The 22,082-nt window shown below is 41.0% G+C and overlaps 1 protein-coding gene across 1 annotated transcript; it reads right to left on the bottom strand.

The window, feature by feature from the left end:
* Nucleotides 1-3,694: 3,694 nt before the first annotated feature.
* Nucleotides 3,695-15,072, bottom strand: TCN1 (transcobalamin 1). The gene is made up of 9 exons (XM_025915629.2): nt 14,938-15,072; nt 12,801-12,980; nt 11,935-12,075; nt 10,888-11,043; nt 9,440-9,627; nt 6,887-7,076; nt 5,690-5,876; nt 4,080-4,198; nt 3,695-3,920 (listed from the first exon to the last, which is right to left on the bottom strand). The coding sequence occupies exons 1-9, from the start codon at nt 15,014-15,016 to the stop codon at nt 3,859-3,861; spliced, it is 1,302 nt and encodes a 433-aa protein (XP_025771414.1). The 5' UTR covers nt 15,017-15,072; the 3' UTR covers nt 3,695-3,858.
* Between the last annotated feature and the right edge of the window lie 7,010 nt (nt 15,073-22,082).

Raw genomic sequence — 22,082 nt, 5'->3', positions numbered from 1 at the left:
CATTGGTTTTCATTCTTGACTAGTGTTGGTGGTTTTGTGATGAGAGCACAGGACACGTATTGGGGTGCATTAGACAGCTTCTAACATGGCCCCATGTTCCCACCTCCTGGTTCACGCCCTCGTGATATCCCCTTCTCCAGAGTGTGGGCTGGCCTCACCTCAAATGAATATAATACAGCAAAAGTTATAAGATGAGGTGGCAAAAGACTGTCTTCCCTCTCGCTTTTGCCGTCTCTCTCTGGTTCTTCTTGCTCCTTGCTCCGAGAAAGCCGGCTGCCACGTTACGAGCTGTCTGATTGGGAAGCCCTTACGGCAAAGAACTGGGAGCAGCCTCTGGTCAACAGCCAGGGCGGGCAGAATCCTGTCAACAACCGTGTGAATAAACTTGAAAGCAGATCCTTCCCCAGTTGAGTCTGAAGACAATGCCTCAGCCGACATTTGGATTGTGGCCTTGTTGAGAGACCTTGACCTGTGGGAACCGTGAAAGAATAAATCTTGTTTTAAGCCATTAAGTTTTAGGATGATACATGGTGTGTGGTGGGAGATGAGGCCAGAAAGACAGTTTGAGTCTGCGCAGTGGAAGCCTTTGCATGCCATGCGAAGGAATGGTAGGCACAATAATGCCCGCCACCCCCGAAGATGTCTGCGTGCTAATCCCTGGGACCTGTAAGTCTGTTAGGTCACGTGGCAAGGGGGAGTTTAGGTTGCTCATGAGCTGACTTTCACATAGAAGATTATTTTGGATTACTGGGGGGCCCCCACTGTAATCGGAGGTCCTTACACGTGGAAGAGGACGGTGGGAGGGGGTGAAAGTCAGAGAAGGGGATGTGGTGATGGAAACAGAGGTCAGAGTGATACCGTTGCTGGCTTTGAAGGTGGAGGAACGCTGCCTCCTCCAGAAGCTGGAAAAGGTGAGGAAATGGATTCTCCCCTAGAAACCTCTAGAAGGAACTCAGCCCTTTCAACACCTTGATTTTATCCCAGTGAGATCCATTTCTGACTTCTGACCTCCAGGGCTATACGGTGATGTATTTGTTGTCAGCTAAATTAGTGGTTATTTGTTAACAACAGCAAGAAGAATCTAATACAGGGTTAGGGACCCAGAATGGCACTGATCTTGGGTTCCAGAGGCTGCTCATGACCATCCTGAGATGAGCCACACCCTGTGGTATGTGTCTCGAAACATATACTTCCTTATAAATTGCCAGCCATGGCTGCTGCAAGACTGATTATGATACAATTGTCTCACTTAGCAAATAACTTCCAGCACCGGAACCACACAGGCCATACATTTCTTAACTCATATATTTTGACAGTCCTTGGGTAACCATTGACTGAACTTCTTCATTCATTTATTTGCCTGTTTTATCCTGTGTCTGGTTTTCTGGTATCCAAGTACCCAGACTCTCTCTGGACATACGAAAGGTTTATTTGTATTGATTATTCTGTGGCAGCAGATGGAAGTCTTTACCCTCAGACTCAGTCTCGGTTCTGTCATAGTCCCAAGCCTTGGGAGCTTCTCATAAAGCATGTGTGGCCAGAGCCAGGATTCTTTGGGCAATGTCAGTAGAACGCCAAGGGAATGTTACTCCATTAACTTCCATGTCTGTTCCTGAGACTAAAGGCATCCTATCAGATAGCAATGTTACTGTATTCTGCTATGGGACCACTGAGTAGCAGAAACTCAGCTCTGTCTGTTAATAATGGAGGCCGCAGCACTACAGGGAAGTGTTAGAAACACAGTGACATAAAATGCAATTTCGTATTTGATCCAATGAGAGGAATGAACTGAGAATTGCAAAAGAAATGCTTTTTCGTGCTGTGATTGGATGTTATTTCATTTCATGTCAGCGTGCCTATTAGAATAGCCTTATTATCTATTTGGGTGAATGAGTCTAATACAAATTGTGTGCTTTACTGGGGTTGACTGGTTATTATTGAAAGTGAGCCATATTTCACATGGCTTGGAGAGTCTACAAACAGGTCTGACAGCTGCCTCCCTGTGCAAACAGCACCACGGAGGCCCTCTGTCTCTGACTTAGCTCCAGGATGAGATGCAGACCCAAGGGGGATAGAATCCATTGCTGTCTAGTTATGAGGGCATCTGTCACATCCAGTTAATGAAGAACAGGGTGGCGTTGACCCTGAGGACCAAGGATCAGTACCAGAAAGCAATGGCCAAACCCTAACTATAAAGCAGGGTTGCTGGTGGGGAAGAGGAAGCTAAGGGTATCATGAAGAAACATTCAGTTCATCTGAGGGAGACATGGATAGAAATAACTTAACTAACTCTACCTGAAGGCATCTTCCTTTTGGGGGTTGCTTTCAATTTTTTTTTTTAATTTTATATTTACTTATTTATTTAGAGAGAAATAGAATGCAAGCAGGGGAGGGGCAGAGGGGGAGAGAGAGAGAGAGAAAATGAATCCCAATCAGGCTCCATGACCAGCACAGAGCCTGACAGGGGGGCTCAGTCTAACAACCATGAGAACATGACCTGAGCCAAAATCAAGAGTCAGACGTTCAACCAACTGAGCCACCCAGGCACCCTTTGGGGGTTGCTTTGTTGTTGTTGTTGTTGTTGTTGTTGTTATTATTAAATTTTTTTTATTTTTATTTAATTTATTTTTTAAATTTACATCGAAGTTAGTTAGCATATAGTGCAACAATGATTTCAGGAGTAGATTCCTTAATGCCCCTTACCCCTTTAGCCCATCCCCCCTCCCACAACCCCTCCAACAACCCTCTGTTTGTTCTCCATATTTAAGAGTCTCTTATGTTTTTGTCCCCCTCCCTATTTTTACTTCCCTCCCTTATGTTCATCTGTTTTGTCTCTTATAGTCCTACGAGTGAAGTTATAGGATATTTGTCTTTCTCTGCCTGACTGATTTCTCTTAGCATAGTACCCTCTAGTTCCCATCCACTAGTAGCAAATGGCAAGACTTCATTCTTTTTGATTGCTGAGTAATACTCCACTGTGTGTGTGTGTGTGTGTGTGTGTGTGTGTGTATACTGAGGTTGCTTTAAATGGGTTATTTTATGCTTTATCTGAAGAACTATTTGCCCTTTGGCATCTTAAAGGCTTGTCTTGCTCCTGACTGTATGTGCATGTAGCTCAAGCACTCAGTTATAAAGTACAACTCAGTTCATGCTTCTGAGATGTGATTTAATATATATTTTTCAAATGTGCATTCTGCTGAAATGGACACTAAAGGTGATTTTTTCTGCACATGTATTTTGATGATATGAATATCAGGATGATTTTTATGGGGAAGTAAAAGATAAATAAATGTGGGAGAAGAACAAATGGGATCCAAGGGAGACAGCTGGGTGAGGGGATGATATTATTCCTCGGGCTTTATGGACTGACCTTTTATCTCTAAGACTCACGTTTCTGTTTTTCTCCAGAGCAATATTTTTCTCCCTACCCACTGCCTCTGTGAGGTCAATGTCCACTTGGTTCATCCCTTACTTCTGGGCCTACTTGATCTCATCTGCTGCTGCTTCAACATTGGATCTAGAACCTTATCTCCATTCCTACCTGTTGCCCAAGGTCACCCACACAGTTAGCAGTAGAACCTTGAGTAGAGCTCAGCTTAGACACTGGTCTAGTCTCTTTTCCGTTCCTTCTTCTTGCAGTGGTCTTCCCTCCATCAATAATCCCCTTTTAAAATGAAATGGTTAGAACACGCTCTTTTTGTGTAGCTGTTGACCTTTTATTGAACACGCAGAGAAGGGGGGGGGGTTATTGGGTCTCCTACTGAAATTGAGAGAAAGGAAAAGGAAGGTATGAAGCCACTTTCCGCCTGCCATTCCATTGCAAAGGGATGAGATCCAGCTGAGGAAGGTTTGAATTTATTAGTATGTGCTCCAACGAACCTCCAAATTATCTCCCTCATGCACTATGTAACTACCAACTCCTGAAAAGGAAGAATGAGAAGTGGGTTAAGTGATTTAATCACAAAATCACCAAATAATGGATCTCACTTTCCCAGTGCCTCAGCACACTCACCACAAAAGGTTGCACCCTCACATCTGGATGCTTTGGGCATGGTCACTCACATCTGTCCCTCTCTTACCTTGATCCAGCGGTTGGCCGTTATTCAGGAGCTCCCAGAAGGTTCTGTTGTTATTGTTGGCTGTTAAGCCCTGAACAGAGGTGATGTAGGGGCCCCATGATCTCTCCTCCACTGTGAAACTGTGGGGACAGTAAATGGGTTATGGGAACTTAGAATTTTTAAAGGCAACCTTCCATGGGCATTTCTCAAACTTCAGTGTACCCAAGAATTACTTGAAGCTATTATCCAAAAAGGCAGATTTCCTGTCCCTGTCCTCAGATACTTTGATTCTGTAGGTCTGGGTGGGGACTAGAAATCTGCATGTTTCATAAACACTATAGATGATTCTGTTGCAGGGACTCCATAATCCATGCTAAATCATACAGGAATGATGCCCTGTTTCTGCCCCTGCATCATTTCATAGGAGACACTGCAGTCAACAACTACTAGTCTTCTGACCCAAGGTAGTAACAGTTGAAGATACTAAAGTGCAGAAGAAAATGTTCACCTTATGTCCTAGAGGCACCATAAGCTAGTGGGCTTTCTTTTAGGGAAGAGGAACAGGAAAGAATAATTTAATATTTCATGTTGTATTTATTATAAAGTGACATGACCAGTGTCTGTTTCACATTCCCTGGTCACATTTCTCTGCCTTTCTGCGAGCCCTTGAAAGCAACCTTTATAGAATTTCTTTACATTACATATTACATATATATGTGTATATATGTACACATATATGTGTACATGTGGTGTATATGTGTATATATGTGTATACATATATGCATATATAATTTTCTCTTACATTTTGGCATCTTACATCTTGTTACTAGACCCAGTAAATACTTGTCAATTAGATTTAGGGAGTCAGAGGAACCATATCTTTCAGAGGCAAAATCAATATTGTAATTTTAATATTTGACCTCTGTGGGCCATAGAACCCTAATCTAGGGGTCCATGAATCTGAAAGTGGGGGAGCATGGAGAGGCTTCAGGGCATTTGTGAAACCTCTGATTTAAAGGACACGTTTTGTGTGTGTGTTCACGTGTCTGGTATGAGCATCCATTGCAATCATCTGCTTTTCTTTTGCTTTTTAAGCTTATTTATTTATTTATTTTGAGAGAGAGAGAGAGAGAGAGCAAGCATGTGCACCTGCGTGGGGGAGGGGCAGAGAGAGAGGTTGAGAGAATCCCAAGAAGGCTCTGTGCTCTCAGCGCAGAGCCAGTTACAGGGCTCAACCTCCCGAACCATGAGCCAAAATCAAGAGTTGAACCCTTAACTGACTGAGCCACCAGGTGCCCCTCATCTGATTTTCAAAGAGGTCAGTGATTCAAAAATAATGAACCATGTTCTAAAACAAAGTGACTAACAAAGTTCTACTTATTGAAAGAATTTTTCTGACAGAAGAGAGATCCCTGGGACTTACCCATTAGGTGAACATTAATTTAATACCTACTGGGTGATAGAAGATGAAAAGTCTTACCTTTTTTAAATTCTTGCCATGAGATGTAGATGGACAGCAAAGTTACCAGTGAAGAAGAGTTTCAAACATACTTTGTATTCAGGTGCTTATGTATTCTTACTGTGCCTTAAAATCACCAAATACCACCACCTTAGGTTACATACAGACATACCCAAATAGGGTTGCATTTTCTTTCTGAGCTGCTTCCATCACATCTAGGAAGACAGAGCCATTTGCTACGGAGACCGTGGTGGAATGTGTTTCCTTGATTATTACCACAGAATAATTCACTTGGATTTGTGAGGGTGAGAGAGGAGGTGTCGCTGTTATAGGCTCCACAGTGGAGATGTTGAAATCACCTGGCAGAGACAGAAAAGCAAAGAAGAGTTACTATTCAGAATAATAAAAATGATGTTAGCGTTTACATGCCCATCCGACCTGAGTCCCAGTCTCCTTTTATGCAGAGTAGGATTTGCTACAAGGAGCCAGAATCAGCAGTCAAGGGGCAGATCTCTCGGTGACTAAACAAGATAGTCACCAGCTTGTAAATACGTGTGTTCAGCTCCATTCCCAGCAATTTGAGCAATTCACTTGCTTCTGTTTCTCACAGAGGCTCCTGATTTTGTTTTTGCTTTGGTACAGAATATAATAATGCTTCCTTTTTGGGGGGTGCCTTTTTATTTCTTAACATTTATTGAAAACATATTAAGTGCCAGGCACTGTACTAACCATCATACATGGATTATCTTATTCAGTCCTTAGACAAAAAACCACATTAGATACTATTATCATTTTTATTTTTTTATATTAGTACACTGAAGTTAGAGATTAAACATTTTGTCTGAGGTCCCTAAACCTATAAGTGGCTGAACCAGGAATGAACAGAGATAAAAGAAAAGATACAGAGGTAACAGAGACAAAAGCAAAGTCTTCTTTCATACCTTGTTGAAAAATCAGTCGTTTGAATAAATGACTGTAATTTCCTTATAAGATTGCCATCTTCCTCTCACAGAATGTAGGAGTTCCCTGAAGTATCACTCCTTGTACATAATGGAGAGTCAGACTCACCATAATTGGTTTAGAATGGGAATAACGCTCAGAACATCCCTCTATCCACCCATCAGAAAACATCCCTTTGGAGGCAGACATCACTTAATCAAGTCTGCCTTGTTTATCAATGTTTGAACCAAGAACAATACCTGGTACCACATTAAGAACAGGTCCTCAGGTGGTTATAATCACTGGTGACATATAGAGGACTGAGTTCTATGTGGGAACTGTTAGGCTTTAAAGATTTATCTGGTCACACTTGGTCCCTAAGAACACCTTAGACTCACATCTTAGGGTATCACGCTCTTTAGTGCTCTACCTGGGCCATAGACACAAGGAGAGTCTTTGTTAACATTCAAGTAGGTCTTTCCCATCAGGGCGGGTAAGATTTGAGCTGCAGCAGTTGGAATACGGAACGCTCCTTTATGAATTTCCATGATCACTGTGTCCAGAGTTTGTTGGCAATCCCATTTACTTTCATTGTAATAGTCTGATGAGACAAAGAGAGCCTAATGCATGAGAGAAGATGAGGGGGAATAAGAATGAGTGAGAGAAACATCAAATAAGGGGAAAGCTTACATCTAACCAATGTGGTAAATATTTATTGGACATTGACCATATAGGAAGCACCTTGGATAACTAGGATGCCCTTATTGCCACCAAAACATTTATTTATTTATTTTTTTTGAGAGAGAGAGAGAGAGAGAGAGAGAGAGAGAGAGAGAAAGAGAGAGAGAGAGAGAAATAGATGGGGGAAAATCTTAAGCAGGATCCATACACAGTGTGGACCCTGACGTGGGGCTCCATACCATGACCATGATCATGACCTGAGCCAAAATCAAGAGTTGGATGCTTAACTGTCTGAGCAACCTAGGTGCCCCATTCACCAAGAAGTTTATAAAGAGTTTGGGGATGGGTGGGAGGTGGGGAATTGATTAATAATACAACTGATAAGAGCATCCATGAGAACAGACTTTCTCTACCCTATTCACTCTTGTAGCCCCAGCACTGGAACAATACCAGCCACATAGGAGGCAATTGATAAACGTTGTTAACAGACAGATAATCATAAAGGAGCCCCTAAGATGAATGCCTTAGGAGAAGCATCCAATGCCATGGCCTTTCAGAAGAGGAAGAGCACATAAACATTTAGTGACACTTTGTAAAGGCTTGGTGCAGAAGGTGGTCCTTGAGGTAGGTCTTGACAGTATGACAACATTTCATTAGGTGCCATAAACAGGGGAGCACTATTCCCAGAGGGTCAGCATTATCAAGGATGCTAAAGTAGATGCAGCCAGCGTTTGGTCTGCCTGTGATGAGACTCTCTACATTTTGGCAAAATCCCCAGAGGATTCCTCTTGGCCTGGGAGGGCACTGGGGAGACTCAGGGTGATAGTGGAAGAACAGGCTGGAGAAGGAGGTTGGGCCATATTGGTAGACCCTTGAGTTTCTGGGTGAGGTGTCTGATATTCTTTGCTTGGCAGTGGGGAGTCTGATAGGTCCTTGAATAGAAACTATCCAAGTGGCAGATGTGAACTGGGTTGAAGGGACAGAATGATGGGGTAGGAAAAGTTAGGAGGGTATCCGAGGAGTAAGACAAGGGCTTACTTGGGCTGGACCTACAGATGTGGCTCTGTAGTTTCTCAGGGAAACTTTAAATTAACCAAGAAGTCAAGAAGCCTTTGTGGAATATTTTTAAAAAGGGATCATATTTCATTTCCTCTTAAAAAGTTATAGGCACGTAGCTCTCAATTCTGCTGTGAGTGAACATCACCTGGAGGGTTTGAAAACAAGACCAAGGCTCATGCTCCACCTCTAAGTTTCTATATTAACTGGCCGGTGTGGAGCCTACACATTAATGTTTTCTCAAACCTCCTTCGGGTGATTCAAATTTGCAGCCAGGATGGGAAACCACTGTTTTATTAGGTCCAAACTCAGTAAGGCAAGCAACAGCATCAACAGCAACAATAGTAAAAACAACCTGTGTGATTGGATCCCTGTTATGTCCCTAGCTTCATCTTGTAATTTTTTCCTGAGGACCTTGCACTGGTTATGTTGAAAACCTTGATCTTCCTAAAATATGTTATGTTCTTTCATGCCTGAGGTCTGTGCCCTTGCTGTCGTCTGTCCCTTGGAAAGCCCTCTCCTCCTGGAGTGGCCTGGAAGACTCGGATTCAGACTAAAGACTCAGTGAATTTTTTTTCTGTAAATCTTTTTTTTCTCTCTTCTTGTATCTACCCCTTAGAGTTGAGGAAATCAGTAAGTGATGCAGGAATAAAGCCCCAGACTTCAAGGAACATATACGGGACAGTGTAGGTGCTGAGTGTGAATTTTGAAACCAACAGTTTCCATCCCCATCTGAATCACTTTTTGACTTTGTAATGTTAGGCAAGTTAGTGATACTCCATGACTCATGGTCATATTCTAGGAAATGGAGGTGATAATTCTTTCCTCCGTGGATTGTTGTGTTCATTAATGACTGTGTCAACAAATACTAGCTGCCATTACTACCACTGCCTTTTATTACTTGGAAAACAATGGTCTAATTTGGGAGGTAAGATGCAAATGCAAAACAATGGTTTATGGTAAAGTGTGAAATTACATTTGCCAGAACAACATGACAGGTTGTAGTAGACTCTAGAATTTCTTAAAAAAAAAAATTGTTGTCAGGAAAAGCTTCATAGAAACATTGGAGTGTGAAAGGTAAGGATTGAAGGTGAGGAGAATACATTTCCATCAGGGGAGAGGAATCACTTAAAATCAGTTAGTATAGGAAAGAGAATGGGTAATATCTTAGGCTGATAAGAAAGTATACAGCTATTCTTTCTTTCATGACTCCCTTCTCTGTCTCCTGTTTTATCCTCTGACTTACCTGCATAGCTTCTCCTGTACTATATATGTTTCCAAGGAGACCATTTTCTTTTTTCTGAGAAAGAATCTTCCCTATCAGTGACTTTATATGATTATTGATATTATTTAAGTTCTCCATATCTGTTTTTTTCTTCCCATTTGTTATATTCTTCACACAGGTCAGAGCCAGGACAGCCATTGCACCAGTATCTGCCAGGAAACAACATATTGGTGATAGGGTGACCAACCATCCCAGTTTGCCTTGGACTGAGGGATCTCCTGATATGTAGGATTTTCATTGCTAAAAGAGGGACAGATCTGGGGAAACTGGGTCACACTAGTTGATGATAGGAGAGAAGGATTTCAGAATATGGCAATCATCTCTCCAGTACTAACCACTCAAATATTTCAAGATCCCTTGTACCTTGTACTCAATAGCTCACCTGTTGGTCAGAGAAACACATATGGATTTGCAGATGCATCCACATGAACAGTCTTCCACTTCTACATCTTGGCTGTTCTCATTTTTTTTTTTTTTTTATCTCTCAGCCATATTGGCAAAGGAATAGAGAGAATTCAGGATGATACACCAAGTAAAATATGTCTTTGCAATTTTCCAGTGTTTCCATTGGGTTGATTAAGAAATAGCACTTAAGAGAATTGTTTTCCAATAAACCTTCTTAAGGGGGAGGATGAGACAAGAGATTGGAAGAAGGGAGGATAAGGTCTTTTTCTGTCTTATTACTTAGTTCTCCTTGCATTCTTTAGATGTGGTACCTTCTCTCTCCCATAGAAATGGTATGAGAAATCTCATATTCTCCTTATTATCCAGAGATACTGTGTTGTGATTTTCTTTGGGCCCATTGGAGAAAGATAAGTGTGTGTATCTGGATCCATAGGGGCTGGGCAACAATACTAGCTCTCTATAGGGGGCTTTGTTTCGGATGTGTAAGCTGACCCAGGAGATTTCTGGTCCTTATCCTTTGGGGATACAGACTTTATTGATCAAAGTTTTGGGCCTTGTCACTGGAGAGGTCGTGTTGTCCAAGTAAGCCCACACATCCAAATGGTCCCAATAAATTAGAGAAAGAGGCAAAGTTAAGATAACTGACTTCCACTGTTTCTTTTCTCTAACACTTATACTTCCTAAAATGTCTTATATGAGGATTCTTTCAATCTATCCTTATTATACAGATGGGAAAATTCAAGTCAAGAGTTAACATCCATTGGTCATATAACTCAAAGAAGAGGTAGGGTAAGAACCAGATCTTTCTACTGGATTGCTACACATCTAGAAAGATGCTTAAATGCTCCCCAATATCCATTCTTCTCAAAAAGAAAATTCTTTTCCCTGGACACTAGCATAAAGAGGATTTTTTAAAAAGTCCAAGTACTTACTGGTACAAAAAACTCAAAGGGAAAGACTTACCGGTGTCCGATATGCCAAAGGAATTGGGTTTAATGACTCACCTACTGAGAACTGTCCCTTAAAATAGAAATTTTTATTTTCAGGTTTGAAGATTTTAGCAACTTGGGTGATTGAAAATTTCCCCCTGAACAGACATAAGGCCAAAACATCCAGGCTGAGCTGATAGTAGTTAGTCAGTGGATTACCATTGTGTTTCCCTGTCAGAGAGGAAAGAAATACCTTACTCATGGAAATAATACTGGAGTAATAAGTTTTACAGCCATTCCTACTTGCTTTATTAGAATTTCTTTACATTTAAGGAGAGGTGAGTAATAGAAGGGGGAAATCACTGGTAAAATCAGCAAACCTGAGAAATGTAAAGGCTGCTAAGAGCTACCAAATTCAACTCAACTCTTTTCATTTCAAAACTGAGGAGACTCAGTGCTAACATGATAAAAGTACTATCCTGACATTGAGGTGTTTACAGAGCTAGGACTGGAACACAAATTTCCCACCACTAAGCCTCTTGCACTTTCAATGGTATGTGTTCAAACTACAAGTAGAAATAGAGACCATCTCAAAAGAAGATGGGATCAGAGAGGCCTAATGAAAAATAGGATAAATATCGGGTGGGTGTTGAAATAAAAACAACGCACCTCACTAACAGCTGTCATGGTCAGCCTACTTTTCCAGGTGATAAAGTACTTGTGGCCATCCTTTAGCTCTTACACTAGTATTGTATGCTTTGGTGCTTATGACAGTCATTAGTGTCTTGTGTTGCTCAGCTATTTCTGGTGTGTTTCATTATTTGTCTAAAGACAAGCTTCTCGAGAACAAGAGAACAGTGTCCTATAATTTGTGTGTGTGCTTGTGTAGGTGTGTGTTCATCATCATATGTAAGGTTGATGTAGAGTCAATGCTCAGTTGAATCTATTTGAAAAGAAAATTCAAGATGCCTGTCGGAAGAGAGAAGAAGGGAAAGTGATCTGCAAAAATATGTGAATGAATAGAATGAAGAGAAGGAAAGACTGAAGGGAAACTTCCTTCAGTTCTGAACCAGTGGAAGAGAAGACAAGGTTGTCCACGGCCTCTGAACATTTGATTCTCACCCATATTTTTAATTTCTGCTTTGAATTTATTTCTAAGGTTTTTGACCAGGTTAGGATAACGCATAGATGTTTCATCAGGCGTTTTGCATGCTCCCAAAGCCAGTATAGCCAAGGCAAGCTGTCCCGAGGTTAAAGTTGAAGCTGAAAAGAGAAATATTCAAGTTGAACAAGGTACATGCTTGTGATTTTTTCTGGCCTCCTGTCTTTCTTGTAATTTATATTGCCTGTCAGTTCTTTCATTTTCCCTACACTATACCAATATTTGACTGTTCTCTTCTTTATTCCCAAAGCAGAGCCTTTTCCAGCAGTGCTGTATAAATGCAAGCTAGATTCTCGTCTTTCCCATGAAATCATGGGAGGTTTTGGGAATCATACAATCCTTGTAAAATTTGAAAGAAAAAAATAGATAATGAAACCTTGGGGTTTTCTCTCTTTGTGGGTGCCATCTTTCCAGGATAGTAATAATTGACTTGGATGTTCTGCTTCATAGAGTATGAAAATGCTCAGGCTTCTCATAATTCTTATAATAATATTGTGAGATGTGTAGGGGGAGATAGGAGTATATAATTTAGCAGATAGGAGTATATAATATTAGCAGATAGGAGTATATAATTTCTTTTGCTTTTCCTTGTGGCCTTTTGAAAGAAAATATTTTTCAGGACCCAAAGAAGTAAGGTCTAGCTATAGAGAAAGTGGCAGAGGATTGATGTTTTGAGGTACTTTTATGTCCCCTCAAATTTTCTACAGCTGGAATAGATGTAGCAAGTATACTTTGGACACACAATATTTTCCAAATATCTCTTGCTAGAGATAACCTATATGGATAAGTTAGTGTTCTAAATCTTCTGGAGACTATAGGCACTCACCTTTATAATACACAGTGAGTTTGACTTGTTGGATCAGCTGTTGTTCTTGGCATTGGTTCAGGATCCCACCAATTCTGAGGGACAACAGGACATTGGCAGCTTGGATTCCTTTGGTATATTTTGAATTGATCATTGTGTTTATCAGAGGGTTTAGATCAGTATAGTTGTTTTTGCTTACCTCTGTGGCAGGGGAGGGAAGAAATAGGAAATACACATTAAGAAAACATTAAGGAACAAGAGCCCTAGGCATTAAAATATTTAGTAACAGATATGGCACAGAGGGAACTGTCCAGTGGTCACTAGCTATGTGACTGGAACAGGTACAAAGGTGAGTCTGGAGCCTCTGCTACATCAGGTTATACTCCTTTACCAACCATCATGGAAGTGTTTCAATGTTTTAATACTGTTTCAGCCTTACTGTTGTGTGCTGGCAGAATATCAGTCCTTCCTGGGAGATCTAGTATCATTCCCTGATTTTGAAGATGAGGTCTAGCCGACGTGTCCTTAAAGAAACCTTGGTAATTGAAGGCTTAATGGAGACTAGAATATGCATCTTCTGACTCCCAGTCTGTAGTCCTTTCTATTTGCTTGATTCAGTTCTTTCCCTTTTCCATCTTTCCAAGTGACTTATGTAACTTTCCTGACCTTCAGTTTCCTTGTTTTAAAATTGTGGATATTAACATCTGTTTTACAGATATTGGACAACAAATCATGTAAAAACTGCAAAATACCATACATACTGTAACTTTTAGCTCAACTGGAGCTGCAATCATTATGTGTAGAGAATCAAGGAAACGTGAGTTCTCTATGCCTAATGTGAGGCTCAGAATCATGACCTGGAGATCAAGAGTCCCATGCTTTTCTGACTGAGCCAGCCAGGCACCCCTTCACCATTTTTCTCTTTAAAAGAGAGTTGTGGAGATCTGAATCACTGGTTACAGAAAGGTCATGGTTTGTTACAAGAACAATTGGACAATTGTTGAATCATGTTTGAGATATTGTGGAAGCATCTAGGTCAGCAGATTTTCTGGCACTGAAATGGACTTTTCAGTTCCTGGTCAACAACTCATCAGTTTCCTTGACCACTAAAGACAGAGTCAATCATTTTGTACAATGAATTGAACTTCAAAGCCTCCACAGAGACCCCCAATTCTTAGGATACAACAGAGGAAATGACAGGCTAGGAAGAAAACTTAGAAGTGGCAGATTTTGTGCTTTAGCTTGTGTGAACACAAGGCTCTGCTGTGGTGATGTTCTCTTCTTGTAGGCTACAGAACACCGGGAAGATGTACCCACAGACAGCACCACCTACTCATCTTTGGACTAGGTTTAAGCTCCATTCCAGGGAAAAGACTTACAAAAAAGAAATCATGCCCCTGAGAGCTATACCAGACTTCGTGACATCACTTCCTTCAACACCTTCCCCCAGTTATCCTCAATTTATGGATAAAGCTAAAAAAAAACGTCAGAAACATTGGATCATTCAGCTAGTAAGTGGTCAGACTAACCTGGCCAGTTTTTCTTTCTCTTACTTAGTATTTTTTAATAAGATCACACAATCTCCAGATCCTATACCCAGAGGAGAGATGATGGGCTTGTACTCATCTCCTGGGAGGAAGAGTTGGAAGGGAGAAGATGTGTAGCTTGGAAAATCTGAACTCAAAGTGACAAGAGGGAAGTCTTCATTATTTGAAAGGGATTATTAACATTATTTTTTTTTTTCTGTGTAGTTGCAAAGGGTTAACCCTAAACCCATAAGTTGAACTTCCAAAAAAAAATAAAAAAAGATTGTGCCTCAAATTCAAAAGATACTTTATATGATCTTGAAAAGTTTCTGGGATTGGGAATATTATATCATTGAAAATGAAGAAGAATACATAATTACTTAGTAGGGTTGCTGTGGTGGAGAAAATCTGAATCTAGGAAGAATGGTTAGGCAAGTTAGCACTGAATCTACAACCTCTCTTAAAACAACATACATTGTGGAACTTTCCTCACCATGTCTTGCCACATTTTATATTACTCATAAAATCCAACCCCCTATAGAACTGGAATAGGTCACTCTACACAAGTGCCCTGCCACTAGTCTTTAGAAGACTATCACACTAGGAGTAATTTTAGCTCAAATCATACTCACCACAGATCTCACATAGTTGTCTTGGAATAAGAGAAAACAATAGGAGCCCCAGTAGGGGCAGCTGGTGGGATTGTCTCATCTCTCCAACAGTGTTCTGGAATGGCGAGGGCTTGTCTGACTATTTATTGGGTGATGGGCAGAGGGTAATTAGAGCTCCTCCTTTAGCTTGCCTCAGCCTCTTTCATTAAGCAAACATTGAGCAATGTTGAACAATGTCAGGGGGTGTGGTCAGGCGTGTTTGTCCAAGAATTGTGATAAACCAGGAAGAAGTCTTGAAAGGTATGTTCAGGGAGGACGAGGAAATAATTTTTCTTCGTATCCTATCCTAAACTTTGGGATTCACATTCCTTGCTTGTCTTCAGCCCAATGAAAATAAATTAAGTGAGGGGAGCCTGGGTGGCTCAGTCAGTTAAGCGTCTGACTTTGGATCAGGTCATGGTCTCACGGTTTGTGAGTTTGAGCCCCTCGTTGGACTCTGTGCTGACAGCTCAAAGCCCGGAGCCTGCTTCGGATTCTGTGTCTCCTTCTCTCTCTGCCCCTCCCCCCCCCTTCTCTCAAAAATAAATACACACACACACACACACACACACACACACACAAAGAATAAATTGAGTATTTTCCTCTTTTCCATTCCAAGTTGGTGGTGTTTTGTTTATATCTCTTGAGACAGTAGATTTGATGGGGCAAGAGCTTGAAATGTGTAAAAATGAGAGAAGTTGTAACTCTGAAATTGGATCAGACAAGATGGTGGAGCCTTGTACCTGAGGATCTTTGGGATAGTAGTTTTTGATGTACAGTTTTCTTCTAAGTAGGTGCTCTGAGAGTTTCATAACCCAGGAGGAAAACCACAGAGATACACATCAAATGTGGATTTTTGCTATACTAGGAAAGATGCTACAAGTTACATGTAAGAAGTGTTGTCTATGAGTTCTTCCAAGAACTATCAGAGAATACAATCAGTTTGTCCTTAAAATGTTTGCTCTGGGTCAGCAAGATGGCAGAATAAGAGGCCCCCTACTCATATCCCCCCACAGCAGCAATTTTAATAGCCATCTGTGGACAAAAGTTTTTTTATGTGGGAGCTTTGGGTTCCAAGCAAGAGGTTGTGAAACCTCAGTGGAGCCACCGAGGAGAGCTTATTGAAAAGGCACAACAAAGAAGAAAGACTGTATCCACACAAGCTAAAGCACAGACTTTGCCAACTCTCATTTTTTTCTTTCTGGCCCTTTTCCCTGTTGCACCCTGAGAAGCCATGCTCACTGTCCATGGTCCTGGATACAGGCCAGAAAACAGCCTTGTCCCCTTGCGGACTTGTCTACAGCCCTGTTTGGCATTGGTCCTGCGAATAGTACCATCAGCCAAGGGACCCAGGAAGAGTCATGCCCATCTGAGCCTTCGGTGATAGGCCTGCTGACTTTGTTTAGGGCTATGGACCCCGAAGTAGCTGTGACCTGGCTCCAACATCAGTTATGATCTGGGAGCAGTCTTGCCCACCCAGGGACCTAGCAGGCGACCCATCTATCAGTGCCTAGGAGATAGGCTGTCTGACCTTGATCCAACTATGGATCCTGAAGTGACCCTGTGACCTGGCTCCATCTACTCTCAGCTGTGGTTTAGGGACAGTCCTGCCCGTGCAGGGACCTGTGCTATGACCCAGCAGGAGCCAGGACCGTCATGCACCTGATAACAGGCTTGCTGTTTGCAGACCCGCTGGGGACCCAGCAGCAGCCAGATGATCCAGTTCCAACCCTGCATGACTATGATCCCAGAGGTAATCCCATCAGTTCAGGCGCCTGACAGGAGAAGGTCTTTACCTGTCAAAAACAGTTTATAAAGATGGAGAGGTGTTTGCTCCTTCAAACACACAGACACAAACGTAAGGCCATACAGACCACAAGAAGCAGATAAACATGACATCACTGAAGAAAACTAATAAATAGACCTAACAGACCTATGGAAGGAAAACTTAGCAAAGAAGCTCCTTGATATTGGTCTTGGCAAGGATTTTTTTGGATAGGACACCAAAAGCACAAACAACAAAATCAAATATAAACAAGTGAGGCTACTTAAAACTGGAAAGCTTTTGCATAGCAAAGAAATAGTAAACCGAATGAAGAAGCAACCTATAAAATGGAAGAAAAATATTTATCAGATGCCACATATCAAACAAGGTATTCATATCTAAAATATATAAGGAAATCCTACAACTCGATTGGAAAATAGGCAAAGGACGTGAATAGACATTTTTCCGTGGAAGACACACCGATCACCAACAGGCCCATAGAAAGGTGGTTAGCACCAGCAGGGAAATGCATATCAAACCCACAGTGAGATATCACCTCACACCTGTTAGAATGGTTGTTATGAAAAAGTGATAATGAGTGTTGGCACTGGTGTGGAGAAAAGGGAACCATTACGCGATGTTGGTGGGAATGTAAATTGGTGCAGTCATTATGGAACACGGTATGGAAGTGCCTCAAAAATTAAAAATGACCCAGTCATCCCATATGACCCAGTCATCCCACTCTTGGGTATCTATCCGAAGGAGTGAAATCAGTATCTCAGGTAGCTACACTCTCATGTTCTTTGCAACGTTATTCATGACAGCCAAGATATGGAATCAATCTAAGTGTTTTGTCAGCAGATGAATGGATGGAGAAAATGTGGTATGTATGTACAGTGTGAGATTGATAGTCTATCTAGCTAAATCTGACACATTTGCTGACCCATAGATTTGTGCGAAAATGTGTTAAGCTGCTAAGTTTTGTAGTGGTTCATTTTGCAGCAGTAGATAACATAAGTGATATTGAGACTTTTTTTCCAGTTATATATTATGAGCAATACTTTAGTAAGCTGATCACCCATTTTGTGGCTAGGTACCTCATGATTCATTTAGCTGATGTCAGAGATCTCTGTGGGCTAAAATTATTCAGCCATGAGAAAGAAGGAAATCCTGTTATTTGCAACAACATGGATGGACCTTGAGGATTTTACGCTAAATGAAATAAATCAGAGACAGACAAATACCATATGATATCACCTATACGTGGCATCTTAAAAAAGTCAAACTCATAGATGCAGATGTTGGAATAATGGTTGCCAGGGGCTACAGGCTGGAGAAGCTGGGGAAATGTTGGTCAAAGGGTACAAATTTTAGCTCTAAGATGAGTAAATTCTGGGGATCTAATGAACAGCATCATAGTTATGTTTTATTTATGTCTCCTGAGAGATTAGATTTGATGGGGCAAAGGCTTAAAACATAAAAATGGAAGTAGAAGTAGTAAGCCTGAAATTGAACCCCTCCACTAAAACTGATCTTATCAGGATCACTAGTCACTTGCACACTGCTGCTTTCAATGTTGCTTTAAAATTCTCATTTATCTTGCCTGACATTCATAACTCTTTTCTCCTTACTTACTTACTTACTTTACTTGGCTGGAACACCATCCTCCCATGAAAATTTTTTTGTTATTTTTTATTTCTTTTTCCTTTTTTCTACTGTCCTGCCGATCCTTTTCGGTGTTCTCTCTTGCTGGTTCCTCCTAATGCATTTAAGTTTTCTAAAAGTTGTAATATTTGAAGATTCAATCTCTAAAACTCTTCTTTCTCCTTTAGTAATCACATTAAGTTTCAAGACTTAATTAAAAAAAATTTTTTTAATGTTTATTTATTTTTGAGAGCCGAGAGAGAAAGAGAGAGACAGAGTGTGCGTGGGGAAGGAGCAAAGAGAGGGAGACACCGAATCCAAAGCAGGCTCTAGGCTCTGAACTGTCAGCACAGAGCCCGATGCAGGGCTTGAACCCATGAGCCATGAGATTATGACCTGAGCCAAAGTCAGATGCTTAACTGACTGAGCCACCTAGGTGCCCCAAATCTCAAGATTTTAAATGATACCTACATGCTAGTGTTTTTTTAAATTTATATCTCCATACAGGACATATCTTTAATTTTAGTCTGGAATTTGGCCTTGGTCATGTGATTTACTTGGGTCAATAGGAAGTTAGCAAATATGATGTAAGAGAAAGTTTGAAAATTGCTTTTGCATTGAATTCTGTGGTTTGAATCCTGAGACCCATCGCATGTATGAACCTGAGCTAGCCTTCTGGAAATGCCACACAGAGAACACAAGCATTCTAGTTGTCATCCTGATGTTGTGTGAGGAGATTTTAGATCGTTTAGCATTGGTTGAACCCCAGGTGAATAAAATAATGTGAATGACCCTGGTCAAGATTGATAGACTATCTAGCTAAATCTAGCCCAAATTGCCCACCCATAGATTTGTGAGAAAATGTGTTAAGCTGCTAGGTTTGGAGTGGTTAGTTTTGCAGCAGTAGATAACTGATATGTGATACTTAGAATTTTTTCCAGTTATATAGTATAAGCAATACTTTAGTAAGCTGATCACCTATTTCGTGCTTAGGTACCTCATGATTCATTTAGCTGATGTCAGAGACCTCTGTGGGCTAAAATATTCCTATTGTTATGCTGATTCTGTTGTCAATTACAGTCATTGCTCCAAGCTTGTCTTGGATGATTTAGTACTGTTATCTAATCTGGCTAATTTAGGGTGACATTTATACTGACTGAGATCATTGTAATGACCAAATCTCTCACTATTATTCCCAACCATTTCCTCTCACTGTTTTCCTAATTTCATCGTGGAGAAAGTATTCTCTGGACCTTCATGTAGGTCACTTTTGAGTCCAGGTTTCATATGATCAACCAAGAAAAATGTTGGAGCCACTTGCTGTTGTTCAAGTTAGCATATTTCATAGTCTCTGGTAATGGCATCTATATTGACAAGTTTGGCATCATCCAACATTATATTCTGTTTTCTTTGGTCTAATATACCAAGAATCCAATCCCACACATGTTTTTTAAGTTTATGCAAATGTACATTAGGAAGGTCTTGTAATTATTTTTGTGTTTAAGCTATCCTCTGTTGGGTCTAACTTTGCCCTTGTCTTCTTGGGTCACACTGGGATCTGATAATAGTGATGGTTCTTGAGGCAATGAATGATCACAGGCCCAGGCTTTAAAGAGAACAGGGATGTCCTTGCAAGAAAACTGCATCAAATTAGATTAATACAGGATCTTCAAGAAAAGGAAGATCAGTCAGGATAGGAAATGCTAATTCTACTAAAAAAAAAACAAAACCCCGCTTCAAAGTAATTGGTCCAAGATTCTCAGATTCTTTGAAGTATATTCAAAACACTCATCTTGATTCTCAGAATCTCACTCCTTGCTAGTCAATGACCACATCTTTACAACAGGGATTTTGGTGGGTGATATGCTAAACTTTCATTGTGATTCTGCAAGCTGTACAATTACATTTTAGCTTTAGTTCTCCAATTCCCCTGGCCTGTGGGCATAATGAATATTTACATCTAGTCAGGCTTGTATAGAAGCTGTCTGGTTTTCTGACCATTAGTTGAACAGAGAGGTGAAGATATTGGATTTATAATTTTATCCCTGTAAGCTGACCCATGATGATAGAAACAGCCATCTTACCACATATTCCCTTTAATCATAATTACTGCAACCACAGCCAACTGCAGAAGCTGACTGATCTCCAGAAATCTTGCCTTCAACGGGCCCATCACCCTAAGAAAGAATAGATGACAGGGAAACTGATGTAATGCCACCATATGCCACCGATTATTAATGTGTCATTTTCTACTAACAACGAGGCGGTACTGCAGTCCTACCAAAATAAATGAGCATTCAATTCCAAAATTCTAACTTAAGGCTTTATTTTGTAAGACCACTCCTGCTTTGAATTGTGTCAGTCAGGGTCCAGTTAGGAAAGCAGAAAACACACCAGGTAGTTCAATAGACTGATTTAATATGGGGGGTTAGTTTCTAAGGTTTGTGGGAGCCGAAAGAGGAGATAGGAGAAGATGGGGCAACTCAGAGTTTAGCAACTGCAGAGAGACACCATTCCAGCTGTGGAGGGGCCAATAGAGGCGATGGACCCATGGAAAGGAGGGCTGCCTGTCAGGAGGTAGACCCACTGGAGGTATCTCAGGAGAAGAGATTCAGGGGGAGAAACATCCTACATCCTTCTCCTCTCCCAGCCTCCAGTCTCCTGTCAGTGCCTCAGCAATGTCTCCTCTGTTCTTCCAGCAACAGAGAGGTTGAATGTAAATTTACAATCAAACTCGTGAGGCACAACAGACTTCAACCAGGATCAAGTTTCCTTAGCCATAAGAAAGGATTCAGGGCGTGCACAGTATCAACACAGAGATGTTATGACTCCCAGGCACAGCTTCTGATGTTCCCGTCATTCTGCACTTGAGAGTGCTGGGTCTCGTCACCTTTTACACCTACCTAGTTAGTTACACAGCCCCTCAGGTATATGTGAAAAGTCCTCCTCCTCTGGGACAGCAACAACAAAACAGTGCCTAGTCTTTCTCTAGATTGTCATTTATTTTGCATCTGCTGTAGGTAAATTCATAACAATTCCGAGTTAATGTTAGGAGAATTGACCGAGGGGTCAAATCCCCAGGCATCCCTGAAAGCTAGATTACAGACCATGGAACCAGCTGTAAATCCCCACCATCCAGCCTTATTTCCATTACTCTTCCATAGGAGCCAGTTAACAGAGGGGTCTGGGGACGAAGTTTACAGGGATCAGTCCTCTGATTCAGAGCGGAAGAGAGAAAGGGTGGGGAATAGCTCTTACACTAGTCAAATGGCTGGCAGACTTTTCTAAACTTCTGTAGTTGTCTTCTACCTTCCACCGTTGTATCAAACTCCTCATGTGACGTTGCCAACCAGCTGTTTCCAAATGTAATGGACAGCTCCTGGTTTTCACCCTCACTTTTGAAGAACCAGCTTTGGTGAGATATAATTCACATTCTATACGATTTAGCTGGATAACGTGGTTTCAATGGGTTTTGGTTCAATGGATTTTTGTGTGTCCACAGATAAGAGCATTCACAGATACGTGCAACCATTGCTGCAATTAGTTAGGGCACATTTTCATCACTCCAAAAAGATCTTTTGCCCATCTTTAAATTGGGTCATTTCTCTTTTATTTCTCCTCTATTATTTATTGTTTATTTCTCTTCTATTGCTGAGTTATAAGAGTTCTTTATATATTCTAGAGCCAAGTCTCTCATTGGATACGTGATTGGCAAATA

This window comes from Puma concolor, chromosome D1 (assembly GCF_028749965.1).
Source record: "Puma concolor isolate L17-30 chromosome D1, mPumCon1.1.hap2, whole genome shotgun sequence".
In the NCBI taxonomy this organism is placed as follows: domain Eukaryota; kingdom Metazoa; phylum Chordata; class Mammalia; order Carnivora; family Felidae; genus Puma; species Puma concolor.
The sequence above is the reverse complement of the archived record's forward strand: the minus strand, read 5'-3'. Positions and strand labels throughout refer to the sequence as shown.

Excerpts from the sequence above, each read along its gene's own strand:
- TCN1 (XM_025915629.2), bottom strand. The coding sequence starts at position 15,016 with ATGAGACAATCCCACCAGCTGCCCCTACTGGGGCTCCTATTGTTTTCT. Across the intron at positions 12,981-14,937 it reads ACAACTATGTGAGATCTGTG|AGGTAAGCAAAAACAACTAT; the intron begins GTGAGTATGATT and ends CCCCTGCCACAG. Across the intron at positions 5,877-6,886 it reads TCCTTGTGTCTATGGCCCAG|GTGATTTCAACATCTCCACT; the intron begins GTAGAGCACTAA and ends TGTCTCTGCCAG.